This window comes from Penicillium arizonense (genome assembly GCF_001773325.1).
Source record: "Penicillium arizonense strain CBS 141311 chromosome Unknown PENARI_contig011, whole genome shotgun sequence".
NCBI lineage: Eukaryota > Fungi > Ascomycota > Eurotiomycetes > Eurotiales > Aspergillaceae > Penicillium > Penicillium arizonense.
In genome coordinates this window covers 813,761-827,351 of record NW_019173288.1, presented here as the reverse complement: position 1 = coordinate 827,351, position 13,591 = coordinate 813,761, and the positions used below count along the sequence as shown (strand labels likewise).

At 49.9% G+C, this 13,591-nt stretch overlaps 6 protein-coding genes across 6 annotated transcripts; 4 read left to right on the top strand and 2 right to left on the bottom strand.

The window, feature by feature from the left end:
- Window positions 1–1,958: 1,958 nt before the first annotated feature.
- PENARI_c011G00717 (DUF3237 domain-containing protein) lies at window positions 1,959–2,587 on the bottom strand (the record flags this gene model as incomplete). The annotated part of the gene is made up of 3 exons (XM_022632482.1): window positions 1,959–2,211; window positions 2,270–2,350; window positions 2,403–2,587. The coding sequence occupies 3 exons, from the start codon at window positions 2,585–2,587 to the stop codon at window positions 1,959–1,961; spliced, it is 519 nt and encodes a 172-aa protein (XP_022487539.1).
- An 839-nt stretch (window positions 2,588–3,426) lies between these two features.
- On the top strand, window positions 3,427–3,801 carry PENARI_c011G00733 (uncharacterized protein; the record flags this gene model as incomplete). The annotated part of the gene is made up of 1 exon (XM_022632483.1): window positions 3,427–3,801. The coding sequence occupies one exon, from the start codon at window positions 3,427–3,429 to the stop codon at window positions 3,799–3,801; it is 375 nt and encodes a 124-aa protein (XP_022487520.1).
- Window positions 3,802–4,031: 230 nt separating this feature from the next.
- PENARI_c011G09185 (putative flavin-containing amine oxidasedehydrogenase) lies at window positions 4,032–5,399 on the top strand (the record flags this gene model as incomplete). Its single annotated transcript, XM_022632695.1, has 2 exons — window positions 4,032–5,243; window positions 5,310–5,399. 2 exons carry the CDS (start codon window positions 4,032–4,034, stop codon window positions 5,397–5,399), a joined length of 1,302 nt encoding a protein of 433 aa, XP_022487545.1.
- A 566-nt stretch (window positions 5,400–5,965) lies between these two features.
- PENARI_c011G07864 (putative dipeptidase) lies at window positions 5,966–7,374 on the bottom strand (the record flags this gene model as incomplete). The annotated part of the gene is made up of 3 exons (XM_022632663.1): window positions 5,966–6,876; window positions 6,927–7,139; window positions 7,191–7,374. The coding sequence occupies 3 exons, from the start codon at window positions 7,372–7,374 to the stop codon at window positions 5,966–5,968; spliced, it is 1,308 nt and encodes a 435-aa protein (XP_022487393.1).
- A 556-nt stretch (window positions 7,375–7,930) lies between these two features.
- PENARI_c011G02077 (putative nonsense-mediated mRNA decay protein Upf3) lies at window positions 7,931–9,635 on the top strand (the record flags this gene model as incomplete). The annotated part of the gene is made up of 2 exons (XM_022632520.1): window positions 7,931–8,178; window positions 8,240–9,635. 2 exons carry the CDS (start codon window positions 7,931–7,933, stop codon window positions 9,633–9,635), a joined length of 1,644 nt encoding a protein of 547 aa, XP_022487573.1.
- A 1,671-nt stretch (window positions 9,636–11,306) lies between these two features.
- On the top strand, window positions 11,307–13,551 carry PENARI_c011G03515 (Zn(II)2Cys6 transcription factor; the record flags this gene model as incomplete). The annotated part of the gene is made up of 5 exons (XM_022632552.1): window positions 11,307–11,688; window positions 11,741–11,946; window positions 11,995–12,386; window positions 12,432–13,022; window positions 13,077–13,551. The coding sequence occupies 5 exons, from the start codon at window positions 11,307–11,309 to the stop codon at window positions 13,549–13,551; spliced, it is 2,046 nt and encodes a 681-aa protein (XP_022487610.1).
- Between the last annotated feature and the right edge of the window lie 40 nt (window positions 13,552–13,591).

The following is a 13,591-nucleotide window of genomic DNA, read 5'->3' as shown; positions in this document are numbered from 1 at the left end:
GGCGAAGAAAAACCAGTCTGCGGACGATGTTCCGCCTTACGTCTCAATTGCGAATGGGGAGTTCCAGTCAAGCGTGGACGGAGTACACAGATCAGACATCTCGAACCGGCACCCAGTGCGCCCGAACAGTGGCCCTTGCCCAAGTTCGAAGATCTAGTCGATACCCAACAGGATCTCCTTTATACAAGTCTTTCCCCCGTTTCTTGGGCAGGCGATTTTGTGCCCTTCGACACAACCCAATTGACGTCGTTCCGTTCCACGCCCATTGCGACCCCGATATACCCGTCGTTAAATTTCAATAATGTCGCTTGCGCCAATTCCCTGGCGCTCAATGCGCTTGATCTTCAGTACTTTCAGTACTTTCCTTCGTCCTCTCTCGTTTATTACTATATGAAAGGTTGGAAGTGGAGCAGTTTTTGGTGAGTTTCTCCACTTGCGCGGCAAGGGGTGACTGTTCTCACCCTGCATCCGGAGTTTCAGCCTGCTAATTCGTTGTATATTCCATAGTCATCTATATCAAGGCCCTGCTGCGTCAAACAAAGTAATAATGCGGATGATTCTCGCGCTATCTGCGTGTGACATGCATCGCAATGGCTTGGTTGTGCGTTCTCCGGGTCGACCGACAGCAGACGACCATGGGCGATATCATTATAGTCTGGCAGTGAAAGAGTTCAGGCAACTTCTCGAGACACCGCGACAAGTGTCTTTGGATGAAGTCGAGACAGTCTTTGCGACAGTCTTCTTGATGATAGCTTGGGAGTGGCAGTTTGGACACTCAGTGCGTCACGTAAGGCTAGCCCCTTCTAATATCCTATCATCCCCAATGAGCTTTCTACTGATACTCCCATAGTTACAACTTCATCTCCAGGGTGTGCGCTCACTTCTGGAAACGCACCCCCAACTTTTCCGCATCAAAGATGTGAATGATATGCTACTATCTCCTGGGCCTAGTGGCCCGTCTGATGAGCCTGGGACCGTTGCCAAGATGTCTTTCATTCCTGAACAATTTTTACTGTGGATATTGTGAGTCTATTCCCAAACCTGAATGTTGATTACACCGCTCACATCATACAGATATATTGACTCCAGCTGCCGCCCGATGGGTTTGACCGAGTCTTTAAATGATTATGTTACACAATCTGGGAATCCCGCTCTGCAGCCAGATCATCTGCATCGTTGCGCTCGTCTCTGGGGCCGATGCTTCTGGGGCGAGCAGTATCCAGATGAGGAGGTTCTGGATGACATTGAGAACTACCGGGCCCTGGAACTGCTGCATGACGGATTCTGTCTACGCCATCGAACTTGGAAATCCCTTGTGGACTCCGCGGCTGGTACCGCCGACTCTGCAGATGTCATATTTCGTGAAATCCTCACTATCCGAGAGGTGAGTGCAATAACATAAGAGGTCTGTGATCTTGATTGACTGTGTTAGAAATTCTCCGACCTTTTCGTCACTGCGAGATTCGCCGCCGGTGTCTCTGCTCGCCGAACGGTCAATACCATCTATATGGCCGTCTCTACCTTCTACGCTCAGGTCATTCTTCACCGTCGCCTTCTTTGTGTAGACACCTTGCCTGCAGCCATACACCAACAGGCCACTGCGGGAATTGTTGATATTGCTCAGAAGCAGTTCCTAAGCGATCCAAATTTACTCAGACGTCTACACTGGCCGTTATTGATGGCAGTGATTGAAACCAGTGACCCAACGCAACAAGCGTGGCTCCGACAGCGCTTATGGGAACTACGCGAGTTCCATTCTGAGTACGTGTGGGCATATGACGTTGCCGAGCAGATCCTGGCTCAGCAAGATGTGAGCCAAGGCCGATATGTAAATTTGGCCGAGTTATTACTCCAGCGTTTTCATGCACAGTGAAGCCCTTTGAGCGACTTTGTATATGTACCCAAATGTTTATAGATCAAAATTAATGTCTGATGTCCCAGTCTGCTGCGTGCGGCAGTTAGAGCAAACTCTTGTTATTCTTCCCTTCTTCTGCCTCGGAGGGGTTTTCCAAAAAGTATGCATCATAGGCTACTTCGCCCTTGGCCCTTGTCGCGCGTCCCACAATGACACGATTGTTCATCCACCTGTACTTCTCGTGGCCAGTCTCAATCTTTACATGCAGGTGAAACCAATACTGGCTGGGGTCTACCGGTCCACCTTCCATCAGCGCCCGAAGCACCTCCGGGGGACCTGCTCTGGTGCCCTCGGTCCTGTTCTTGATCAGCGTGTTTTCTTTGACGCCAATGCTCTCAGTCAAAGTGAAGTTACCGAATGTAAAGAAATGCCCCGTCGTCACTTTTGATTATGTAGTTGGTATTGACATGTGTCGTCTGGTCCTCCTCCACCAACCTAGTTATTGCATCAGAACATGTCCATCGTATCGGGGTCATTGGACTTGTACATGAAATCTGCGCCTCCTGTGGGCACAACCTCGCCGTTGATGTACTTTCCCTGTACTGATCCAGACTTAATCGGAACACAACGCCGCCTTCCATAGGGGCCATTGCCGACCTCCATTGGCGGGTCCACCGCACAGCGGAGAGTAAAGAGGTGGGTGAGCTTGGGTGGCAGCGACAGGGTGTTCATGTTGCGAATCTCGAGGTGTTTGAAGGAGGAAACGCTCAAGTCGGGCGTTCTCCGGGATATCCGATCGGGCCAAACGGATACTTGTCAAGTGGGAAATTCTTAGGAAATTAAGCTATTTACAAGCTCCCCACACTCGAATTCCCCATACCACGGATATCTCGGCATTGCCTAGCTCGTTTACATGGATTACATGTATAGACTTTGCATTCAGTTCGCCGAGAAACATGCAGCTCCGCCAAAATATCCAAGGACATACTCTCCAACAATCATAATTTACGCTGGATTTCATCTAACATGTTACCAAGTCTAGATTCCAGACAAAATTGCTAGATGCTGACTCCCCGGGTATAGATGTCTCGGATTGACTCTTGTATTGACCACAGTGCGAATGGATCTGGCAACGCTCGCGTACCACTTGCTCGCTCGATGTGCTTGTCTGCAGGTCAACACATGTAGGTATCTAGTGAGTTCTTAGACCGAAGTAGTAGCTCCAAACACCAAATATCAAAGCAAGCTCTGTCATGTGATGATTTGTTTGTGGAGAGATATCAGATGAAGCTGCTACACTTACTCGCAATTCAATATGAATGTGGACCTTGCCTCTCCACCGCTTCAGCTCAACACATCCTCCCACTCCATAACTAATCTCTTCTCATCTTGGTGGCACCTTTGGGTCTTTCATCATCTCTATCCTATCACCACTACTCTGAGTGATCTATCTCAGGTTCTTTCACACGCTTTGACAGTAAGTCAACTCATTAGCGATGTATCCTATCATGCCACCTCGAATGGCTAACTGAGTCTCGCCTCCCTCAGTCTCCGCCGGATACCAGACCACCATGGGTATCCACGGATCCACCAGATACAACTTTACCCGGGCGCGAAACGAGCTGTGCCGGATATCAGACGCTCGGGATCAGCTGTCGTCGGCGAATTCCGTCCTCAGCCTCATGCCACCTACTGTTGCCAGCCACCCCGATGTGCAGAGACTCACTCTCACTTTGGAGGAGAAAACGGCTGTCGGTCATTGGAAAGGCGAGTTCACGGATACCAAAAACACTTTGGTGGCAGAGATTTATTTGCTTTCGGATGAAGAAATGAAGACGTTCATGCTTTACTATGGAGATGAAATATATCAGCACGGCATCAAATATGAGGCTCCAAGTCCACCATCGTCACAGGGCGATCCGTTGGGCCTGGACATGATGATCTAGATTAAGAGAGGATGGAACCATGACTTGTGCGAGTAAGTAATCATTATCGGATTGGACATGATGAGTGACGAATCTAACGCTCAATAACCTCAACATTCCTTTCTAAACTGTATAGATCTGCGGGGCTGTAATTGGTCGATCGAACCTTCAAAGCCCTGACATCACCAATTCCCGATTCACCGTAACATTAAGGGATGCGAACAGGAATCTCACTGGTTACAAGCATTGACATGTTGAAGAAAGTCGCTATTATCGGGGCTGGTGCTGCGGGCATGTCCTGCGCTGCCACCTTGGCCAAGCATCCCGAGTTCGCAGTAACGCTGATTGACATCGACTCGCATACCGGCGGCCAAGCGACATCAATCCCATTGGATCAGTCTACACATGGGGCGAGCTCGTTAAACGACGGCGTTCAAGGGGGCTCGCAAATATTCCGGCACACTTTCCAGTTTTTCCGTCGTTATGGTTATGAGCCCCAGCCGGTCAAGCTTCAAGTTGCGTTTGGCAAAGGGAGAAACTTCTGGACCAACGTGTTCCCTAATGCACTGGTCGATCAACACTCAGCAGAAATCAAGAAGCTCTTGCGGGTCCTTACGTGCGTCAAATATTTGATGCCCATTCTCGGCATCATGCCGGTCAAAACTATTCTGCGTTTGTTTCGTTTCAGCGCAGATTTCAGCAACCAAATGGTCTTGCAACTCCTGGCATTGTTTCTGGGAACAGGGAATCAAACTCCCAATGTCTCTAGTGTCCTCTTAGAGCGTCTCTTCAATGATCCCCAGATGAAGTTGTGGGAGTATGACCCGGATACACTATTGCCAAACCTCCCTCTCATGTATACGTTCCCGAACTTGAACAACTTTTACCGAGATTTGGCGGCAGGTTTGCGCGTCAAGGGTGTTGATATTCGACTCAATTGCAACGTGACCATCGTTGAACGAGGCAAAAAGGGTGTCGTGCTGCAGCTGCAGGACCATGAAGAGGGACAATCGACAGGGCAACCATCGACAGAAACATTCGACGATCTAGTCATATGCTGCCCAGCAGACGAATCTAAGAACCTCCTGGGTCAAAATGCTACGTGGCGCGAGAAGTATGTCTTGGGTGGAGTCAAATTCTTCAACGACCTCACCATCACTCACTCCGACTCCAATTATTTCCGGCAGATCTTCGAGTCAGTTTATGATCCCAAGCTCTGTGCAAAACCCACAACTCAGGAACGCAAGAACCAAATCGCATTTGCCGAACAAGAACCCCGTAGCCAGAAGGATGGCTGGCTGGGATTCCGCCCGATGTACTACATGCATTCCTATGTATCGGACTCGACAAAAATCGAAATGGGGTTCAATTGTAGTAACTACCAGCATCAGTTCCGTGAGGAACTGGGCGAAAACAAACCTCCTCTGCCTCAGGACCAACATGTGCTCCAGACGATCTTCTTAGTACCAGCCCCTGTCCCAATCTCAGTTTCACGATTTAGAAAAACCCGCTAACTCCACTGTTGCCAGAATGACCAAGAAAAAGACCTTTGGACATGGGATGCCATTGACCCATCCAAAATCATATCGTATGTGATTGATCCATTCCTAGCGATTTAAGTTAATTGTTTTGGACAGACAGAAATGGTGGCATCAATTTGGCCACCGGTGGCAGCACTATCTCAGAGTAGTTCCGGGGATGATGTTCATCAATAGAACTAATCGGACGCAATATGCAGGAAGCTGGACGATGGTGGTGAGTTTTGTCAGCTTTATAATTCCTTTTTGTGCGGAAATAACAAATTACGATGCAGAATATGCACGAGATCGCGTGTATCTCCGGCATTGCTGCTGCATACCGACTTGGAGCCACCTATGAGCCCTTCGATAATTTGCTGAGGACCTCTTTGCAAAGTATTTGCTTGTGTGTCATGGAACCAGGTACAAGAAGACCAAGGCAAAGGACGTATAGTCCAATGGTTCGGGTCGTCCTAGATGGACGATATTGCAAGCACCCGATACTTGCTAGTCAATTTATCGTAATAAGACGTATCAACATTTAGAAAGAAACTATACCATGCTATGATAATTTGACGTCCAGACGCAACATTAAGCTTGGCATCCGGGCTTTACATGTAAGCCTTCCAAGGTTGCCTTGTGTGGCTTTGTGCTCTTGCCAGCATGTACTACCAGGAGTCCTCGGCGGGTGGAACTCCATCGGCCTGCATTTGAAGTGCTACTTGATCAACGTCCGCCCAGACTCTCAGCAAGTTACCGCCTGCCACCTTGCTTGCATCCGCGTCACTCACTCCCCGTTTCAGCAACTCTGCGATCAGACTTGGAAATCTGGAAACATCTTCGAGCCCACGCGGGACTGTCGGAATACCATCGAAGTCACTGCCTATGCCAACATGTGCAAAGCCGACGAGCTTCCCAATGTGAATGATATGGTCGGCGACGCGTTCTAAAGTCGCATGTTCAGGGTCCTCGTCGGGTATCCCGTCATCGCGATCAGAGGCCGTGCAGGATATGAAGTCCGTTGCGAAGTTGACCATGACTAGAGAGTTCTTTTGACGCACCAGCTCCAGAATGTCATCGGGCACGTTGCGCGGATGTGGGCAAAGTGCATAGGCGGAGCTGTGGCTGTATATCACTGGAGCACGACTACCAGTCCAATCGGACTTTCCAGCGCCCAAGACATCCCGCATAGTCTCCGCGCTCACATGCGCTAGATCAACAATCATTCCAAGGCGGTTCATCTCCGAAATCAGCCTCTTGCCGTCCTCACTGACGCCGTGCCAGAGAGGGTCGGCCTTTTTTATACCTCCCGGGACTTCAAGAAGAGCGGCATCGGCGTACCGGTTGTGGCAATTGTGTGTCAGCGTAGCGTACGAGACGCCCAGTTCATAGAAGATTCGAAGATGGGCAAGGGAATTTCCGATGGAGTGCAGGCCCTCCATGCCCAGGGGTGAAATTATCTTTCCTTCGCGGAAAGCTGACAAGGCAGTGGTGCCATTGGGAGGCGCCGAGAAGATCTCGGGATGGGCTTGTTGAACACGCGACATCACATCCACCTGCTCGATCGTCTCACGCACACCTATGACTAGATGAGTATACCATTTTGCGGTCAGCCTGTGTTTCCCTTACTTGCTGCATAATTCTCGTCAGAGAAGTCGGCTCCATCAGCAGGACATGGCACGTAGACACTCCAAAAGGTACCACCGACGCGACCCTTCTGCAGCCGAGGAATATCCACATGGCCTGGCAGCGTGCCCTTGACAAAGGCATCAGTAAAATTGCGATCATTGATGCGATTGTGGAAGACCTCCCGAACGAAAATGGGGAAGTCATCATGACCGTCTGTTTAACCGGTCAATCGTCATCCTCCACGCAGATTTGATTCATTCCTACCGATCAAGGGAGTTTGTGATAGGATGCGCTCCACTCTGTCCTCGATGCTAAGTGGAGGTGAACAACACAGATACGGCCAAGCAAACCAGCCAGTAGCTAAGGCCGCGCAGAGTATCATCCACCAGCTTCGTTTGGGGGTTTTGCTTTGCACATATCGCTGGTCTTCCAACAAGTTCTTGTCCATTGTGGATGAGTTGAGAGTTGAAGAGAGGAGTGAGCTCAGGTCAGTTGGAGAGATTATCGATAAGCACGTCACATCGCGCTTACAAACATTCAATACTTCATTCGTTCTGGGTGATCTCTTTCAAAAACAACACTCTTGATACTATATCAGGTCAATACTAGCAGGGCAGACTCAAAACGAGGAATCCACCGAGTACCCTTAAGTCATATGCTATCTCTGTTGAATCAAAAGGTTGGCCGTGTAGGCATGTCTGTGTATAATGAAACATGATTCGACATAGTTATTAAAATGAATGTATTCGACTCCCATATTTCTTTCTCATCTCAGTCTGCAGACTTTAAGCCACTTCCTTAAAATATGTCCATTCCATAGCTTACTCAATGTATCTCTCAGTTGTATACCTTGGATCTTGAGGGAACATATGAAGGCTTGGCGGGCTCAGTCACGTGCGGTACCGCCTCAGGATCTCACAGTATAACGAGACCTTGGATCATATGGGATCTCTCCCATTTACATCATTCCTTTTTTGACGAAACTTTCTTGCAACCAGACCAGGATGATGCAGCCTGGCAAGCCCACAGCGGGTGTCCTCCAGATTCCCGTGGCGGCCACACAGAAGTCGGGCTCCGGAGCACCTCCAAAGAAGGCACCCAAACCCCCCGCTCCACGTCTGAAGCTCCTGATCCGACGTCTACCTCCTGGATTGACTCAAGCCGAGCTTGAGGCTGCTCTTGGAGACGAATGGAAAACCGGGGCAGGAAAGGTCGATTGGCTTCAGTACAAGCCTGGCAAAGTGTCCAAAGAGTACGATATATCTTTCATCCACCTACTACCATTATTCTGACTGATGGAACTTCTCGAATAGTCCTGCCAAGCCTTCCCGGCCCTCGCGAGCATACATCCATGTTGTATCCACCGAACATGTCACAACACTTTCGGACAAGGTGCGCCAGGAGTCGTTCCAGGATGCCCGGCACACCTCCAACGATCCCATTCTGCTTGGACCTCCATCGCTGGAGTATGCAGCTTATGCCAAAACCCCCGGAAGCCGCTCCCGCAAGGATGCCCGTCAAGGCACGATTGATCAAGACTCGGATTTCATTGCGTTCCTCGAAAGCCTAACTCAGCCTATCACCAAGCCGGCCCCTGTCGATTCAATGGCCGATGTCGAAGAGAAGAAGAAGGAGTCTGTTATGACTACGCCGCTGGTGCAGTACATCAAGGATAAGAAAGCAAGCAAGTCGAAGGACGGCGGCTCCAAATCCTCCAAGCACAGCCGCGCGGAGAAGGAATCAAAACAGGAAAAGGTCATGGCGAAGAAGCTTTTGCAACGAACCGACAAAGAACCCAGCTCAACCTCCGAAAAGAAAACCAGGGGAGAGAAGACGAGCAAGGAATCTACAAAGACAACCAAACAAGCAGCCGCCAATGCCAAGGCAGGGAAATCGACTGCTACATCGAGCGCTACGAAGGAAAATCCCCCGGCGCCAGAGCGCAAGAGAGAGCGCGGAAATGTTGCGGTGGCCACTAAAATCCTTCAGCGCGACCTTGGACTTCCGACCTCTGGAGGCCGACGGCGCGGCAAGGGTGGTGCCGCTGATACTAGTTCTCCCAAGAACGAAAGCTCTCGCGATTCCGCGGCTCCGTCGGTAGAGATGTCCAAGAAGGAATCTGCCAAATCTGCCAAGAATGCATCTACTTCTACAAAGCCTCAAGATGAATCAGCCTCGCGAGCATCCGCAGCCAGCCCTGCGCCGTCCACGAACCCATCTGCCAAATCTTCCAAGGGCAGCAAAGCGAAACTAGCCACCGGTCCTGCGCCCACTGCGACACAGGCATTCCTGAAGCACGCCAATCCCTCGCAGGGTGTCACTGAGGCACTATTGGAGGCCGCATTCAACCCGTTCGGAACAGTGACCAAGGTTGAGATTGACAAGAAGAAAGGATTCGGGTATGTGAATTTCGCTGGACCAGAGGGACTTCAAAAGGCCATTGCCGCCAGTCCCGTTTCAGTCGCCCAGAGTCAAGTGGTGGTGTTGGAGCGCAAAGCCAATCCCCATCCCGGTGCAGAGAAGTCTCGCAAGGGTCGCGACACACCAGCACCCAGCGCCAACAAGGCCAAGGCTGGTGAAGGAGCAGGAAACAATGCCGGGTCTTCACGCGGGTCTCGTGGAGGACGTGGATCGCGCAACAAGGGCTCCAAGGGAGGCAACGGAAGCAGTGCACCTTCCGAGAAGACAGGAGGATCAGAGGCCAACTGAGTCTACACTAGTAATTGTTTAGCGGTTTATGAGACATGAGATACCCGAGCAATGAAGAAACGCAATATCCTCGATCACATGTATTGGGACAAAATATTTCAACTCCTTGTACTGTGCAGTGGAATACGCTAGACAAGACAGACATTCACACGTAGCAAAGACAACTTGAGTATGGGAACCCATTGTAGGTACCGCAGATCCCAGTGCTCGAAGACAAGGATCTATGTAGAGGACAGGATGATCGTCTATGCGTGACGCGCATCAGTCTACTAGGCATTTACAATAGCGAAACGTTGCAGTTTGAAAATTTTTTATTGAAATTAACGGGACCCTCTTACAGCTCACCATACCATCAACCAGAATGGAAGAGGACCTTTCAGACCTCCTCGACACCCACCAGGACCGACCGACCGAAGTCAGACATCGAGACCAGGTCAAGATCATCACCACTCCCTGGACCAAAACACAGACACTGCGAACAGCACGCGTAACAGTCGAGGCGGAAGTAAAAAGGTTTCACTTTAGGGCATCGAGGACATAGCAGTCATCAGCAAGGGTGGAGATTCTGTGGCTCTTATAAAGAGCTTAGAAAGAGGACGTCTACTCTAAAGTGATTCTTTGAACTGTGGGAAGAGGTCAGTAACATGTTCAAAGCAGGGATATTCCAGGGCTATCTAGAGGATAGCCTGTAGGGGCAGGGAGAACATACGTAGAGTCGCTTGAAAAAGAGAAGAAGGGACGGGGAGGCCGTGGATATTTATACGGTGCCAGGTCCACGCTAGTGCTAAGCGAGACAGGCGTGTGTTTGTCTAGTTTGTTTGCCAAGATTGGAACTTTACAAACTGCCTGGCCAATCACAGACTAACACCCTCTTTCAAGTGGGCCTCCCCGGGTGGATCCCGACAGAATTTTCCTCTCGTTGCCGGGTGAAGATGAGCTCTCCATTCTCATTACTTGATCAATTGGGCTTTTGATGTGTCAAAATGGTCTATGCTTGGTCTGGATGTCACACCGACACTCCATTTTGACGTTGCCCAGCTGTAGCGACGTTGATTGGTCGATTCAATAATACCTCGGCATGCCTCGGCTTGCCGAACTGCCGTACACATCAAGGTTATGCTTGATATTGATTACTCTCAAGAAGAGGAGATGGGATTAAGTAGCGAAGGAATCAGTATTTAAATTGATCTTGGTCAGATACTGGATCAAGAGAAAAAAGAACCGACCGTTTCCGTTGAAAATCGATTTATGGTAAATTTGCACCCGAAATATATATCTGCAACCGACTGCAACTGGGCAACGTCTTTTCCTGACGATTCAATATTTGTTTAGAATTCAGTGAAATTTCGGGCTTGCAACTGTAAAATACCAATCTCTACTTTTTTTTATTATTACTTTTATGAAGTACGGTGCTATCTCTAACGTTATGCATATCCGAAAGACTAGCGAACTTGATTAGTGGCAGAAAAAGCTCTACGGCATGTGAGCATACTTCTAGCATAGTCAAGCAGAATATAGTAAAGCCACTCTAAATAAATAAGATCGATCAAGAAACAAGAGATCATTCGCTCTCATGTTATCTATTGCCTGGTGCCTCTTCCGAATGTCGGGCCGCGCACACCCGCTCCCCGCTTATCTTGCGGGGATCTCCCCAGACTCACTTCATCAATCATGGCGCGTCCTAAGGTCCTGCCAGCTAATCGTTTACGCGCTAATACTGCATGTACTGCTTGCCGCTCATCGAAAAAGCGCTGCAGCGGCTCATTTCCATGCACTAATTGCATCAACAAAGGTCGGAGCCGGACGTGTACCCCGTTCAAATCCTTAGATACAAACCTCCGCAACCGCCCTGTACCTGCTTCACGACCCCAAGTCAGTGACCGTCCGCCATGGAGCGAAACAGAACCCGAAGCGCAGAGCTCTTTGAGGTCACAGACACATGAGGTCATCACTCCTAGGCGCGAGTCCGACACGTTGGAACCGGGGTCGCGCTCCCCCGAAGCTACACATCGGACCCATTCGCGGATGCTCCGCAACTTACAGGGAGAAAGAGGTATGAAACTGTATGATTCCCGTCTGAAACATCGATTGACAGTTGCTCGCAGTTTATGTCGGAAAGGCTGCTTCTTTATCATTCCTGCAGTTGCTGCGGGATACAGTCACCCAGCATATTGGGCCATCGCAATTCTCCCACAATGTGAGAAGTGAGGATATGTTAGAAACAGAAGCCCATCATGACCTATTGAACTTTTCCGAAGAGCGTTGCAGCGTGGAAGAGAAGCGCCAGTTCATCCGGAACTATGAGGCAGCCGTAATACAACCAATCCCTCTGCCAATTCACCATCTGACAACCTTCTAGACAACCGGATTCCTGTATGTAGGATGCGGCGATGGTATTTTATCCACATTAATGGATTCAGCGGAGCCGAAAACCGACAAAGAAAAGACAAGAGCGGCCATAGTAGACCTGATGGTTGCTATTGGGGCTCAGACATGCCTTAATGAACCCGAGACTGTCCAAGTGGAACGATTCTACTTTGCTCGCGGTCAACGCAGGACATTTGCGAATTTTCTGGAAGACCCAAGCATGGATTTGATACGAGTCTTTCTATTGCTGTCATTCTACATGCTCGGGGCATGCCGCCGGAATGCCGCCTTCATGTACCTGGGTGTGGCTTCACGCGCCGCAGTGGCATTAGGCTTTCACGTAGACCCTTCAGGGTCAGTGAGTCGCAATGAGCGTTACGAAAGGTGAGCTTCCTCCTCAGAAGCCAGACTCGGGCTGATATATATCAGGTCACGATTATGGATGAGCCTATGTGTCCTTGATCTCATGGTCAGCTCAATCCTCGGACGTCCTTCTGCTATATCGCCTCTATTGCCCGAAAGTCGACAGACTATCAGCCGTGTAGGGACTGACTCGACTGCTACAGGTTTGGAGGCTTCATATCATCTATCATTTATCCTGGACGAGATAGTCAACCGCTTATACGGCGAAAAAGCGGCATCTACAGAGACAGCAGATCTCCTGCTGGGAAAATTAAATCGCTGGAGCGAACATCTCCCGCACTCACTAAGAACTACGTCTTCGGAACATGAAGATGAGAGTGCCATCCGACAACATACCATTGGGAACATGCACGTAGCATGTTCGTATCATTTCGCTGTGATTTTAGTTACTCGGCCTTTTCTCATATCGGCACTGAGTGTCCGGCTGGCCCGGTTGCACCAGAGCCTCTCAAGTGGCGTGTTCAGTGAGCCACTTGAAGAAGACCCAGCTCATTCCCGGCTGGCAGCCGCCTGTATTGACTCGGCTGTCTACATGCTACAGACGTGTCTAGAAGTCCTCCAGTCGGGGCTGCTTTTCCGTAATATGTGTATCCTGAAGTAAGTATTTCCCTATGTCCAAACATTCGGTCAAGCGCTTACGATAGAGGACAGAGCTTTTGTGTTTGCTGCCGCTCTTGTGCTCGGGTTCTCCATGTTTTCCCATCGTGACGTCGACTCCGAGATTGATGGTGCATTCCGCGGTGCTCTCACTATCCTGCGCATGCTGGCGCCGCAGTCTGCCCAGGCAGCCCACTACCTTGAGATTACAAGTATGCTTGAATCAGCTATCACCCAACAGCGCCAGCAACTCGCAGCCCATGCGCGCCAGCGAAGAAGCCAATACGTGAACCGAATATTTAGCCTGAATGACAACCCAACAACACCGCGGACCCAATCTGAAAGTGCCGACCAACCAGAGACTACGACTCCACGACTCGCGCAGGGTGCGCCATACTCATGGTTACAGTCGGATGATGGGACAGGTGCTGTCACACCCCTGCTTGATGGAACCTTACTTGACTGGGAGGGCATGGACTTGCCACTGTGGGACAGTTTTCCATTTCTCACTGAGTTATCTATAATTTGATGAATAAGTTCTACGAAGCATGTACTAGCAAATAAGTCTC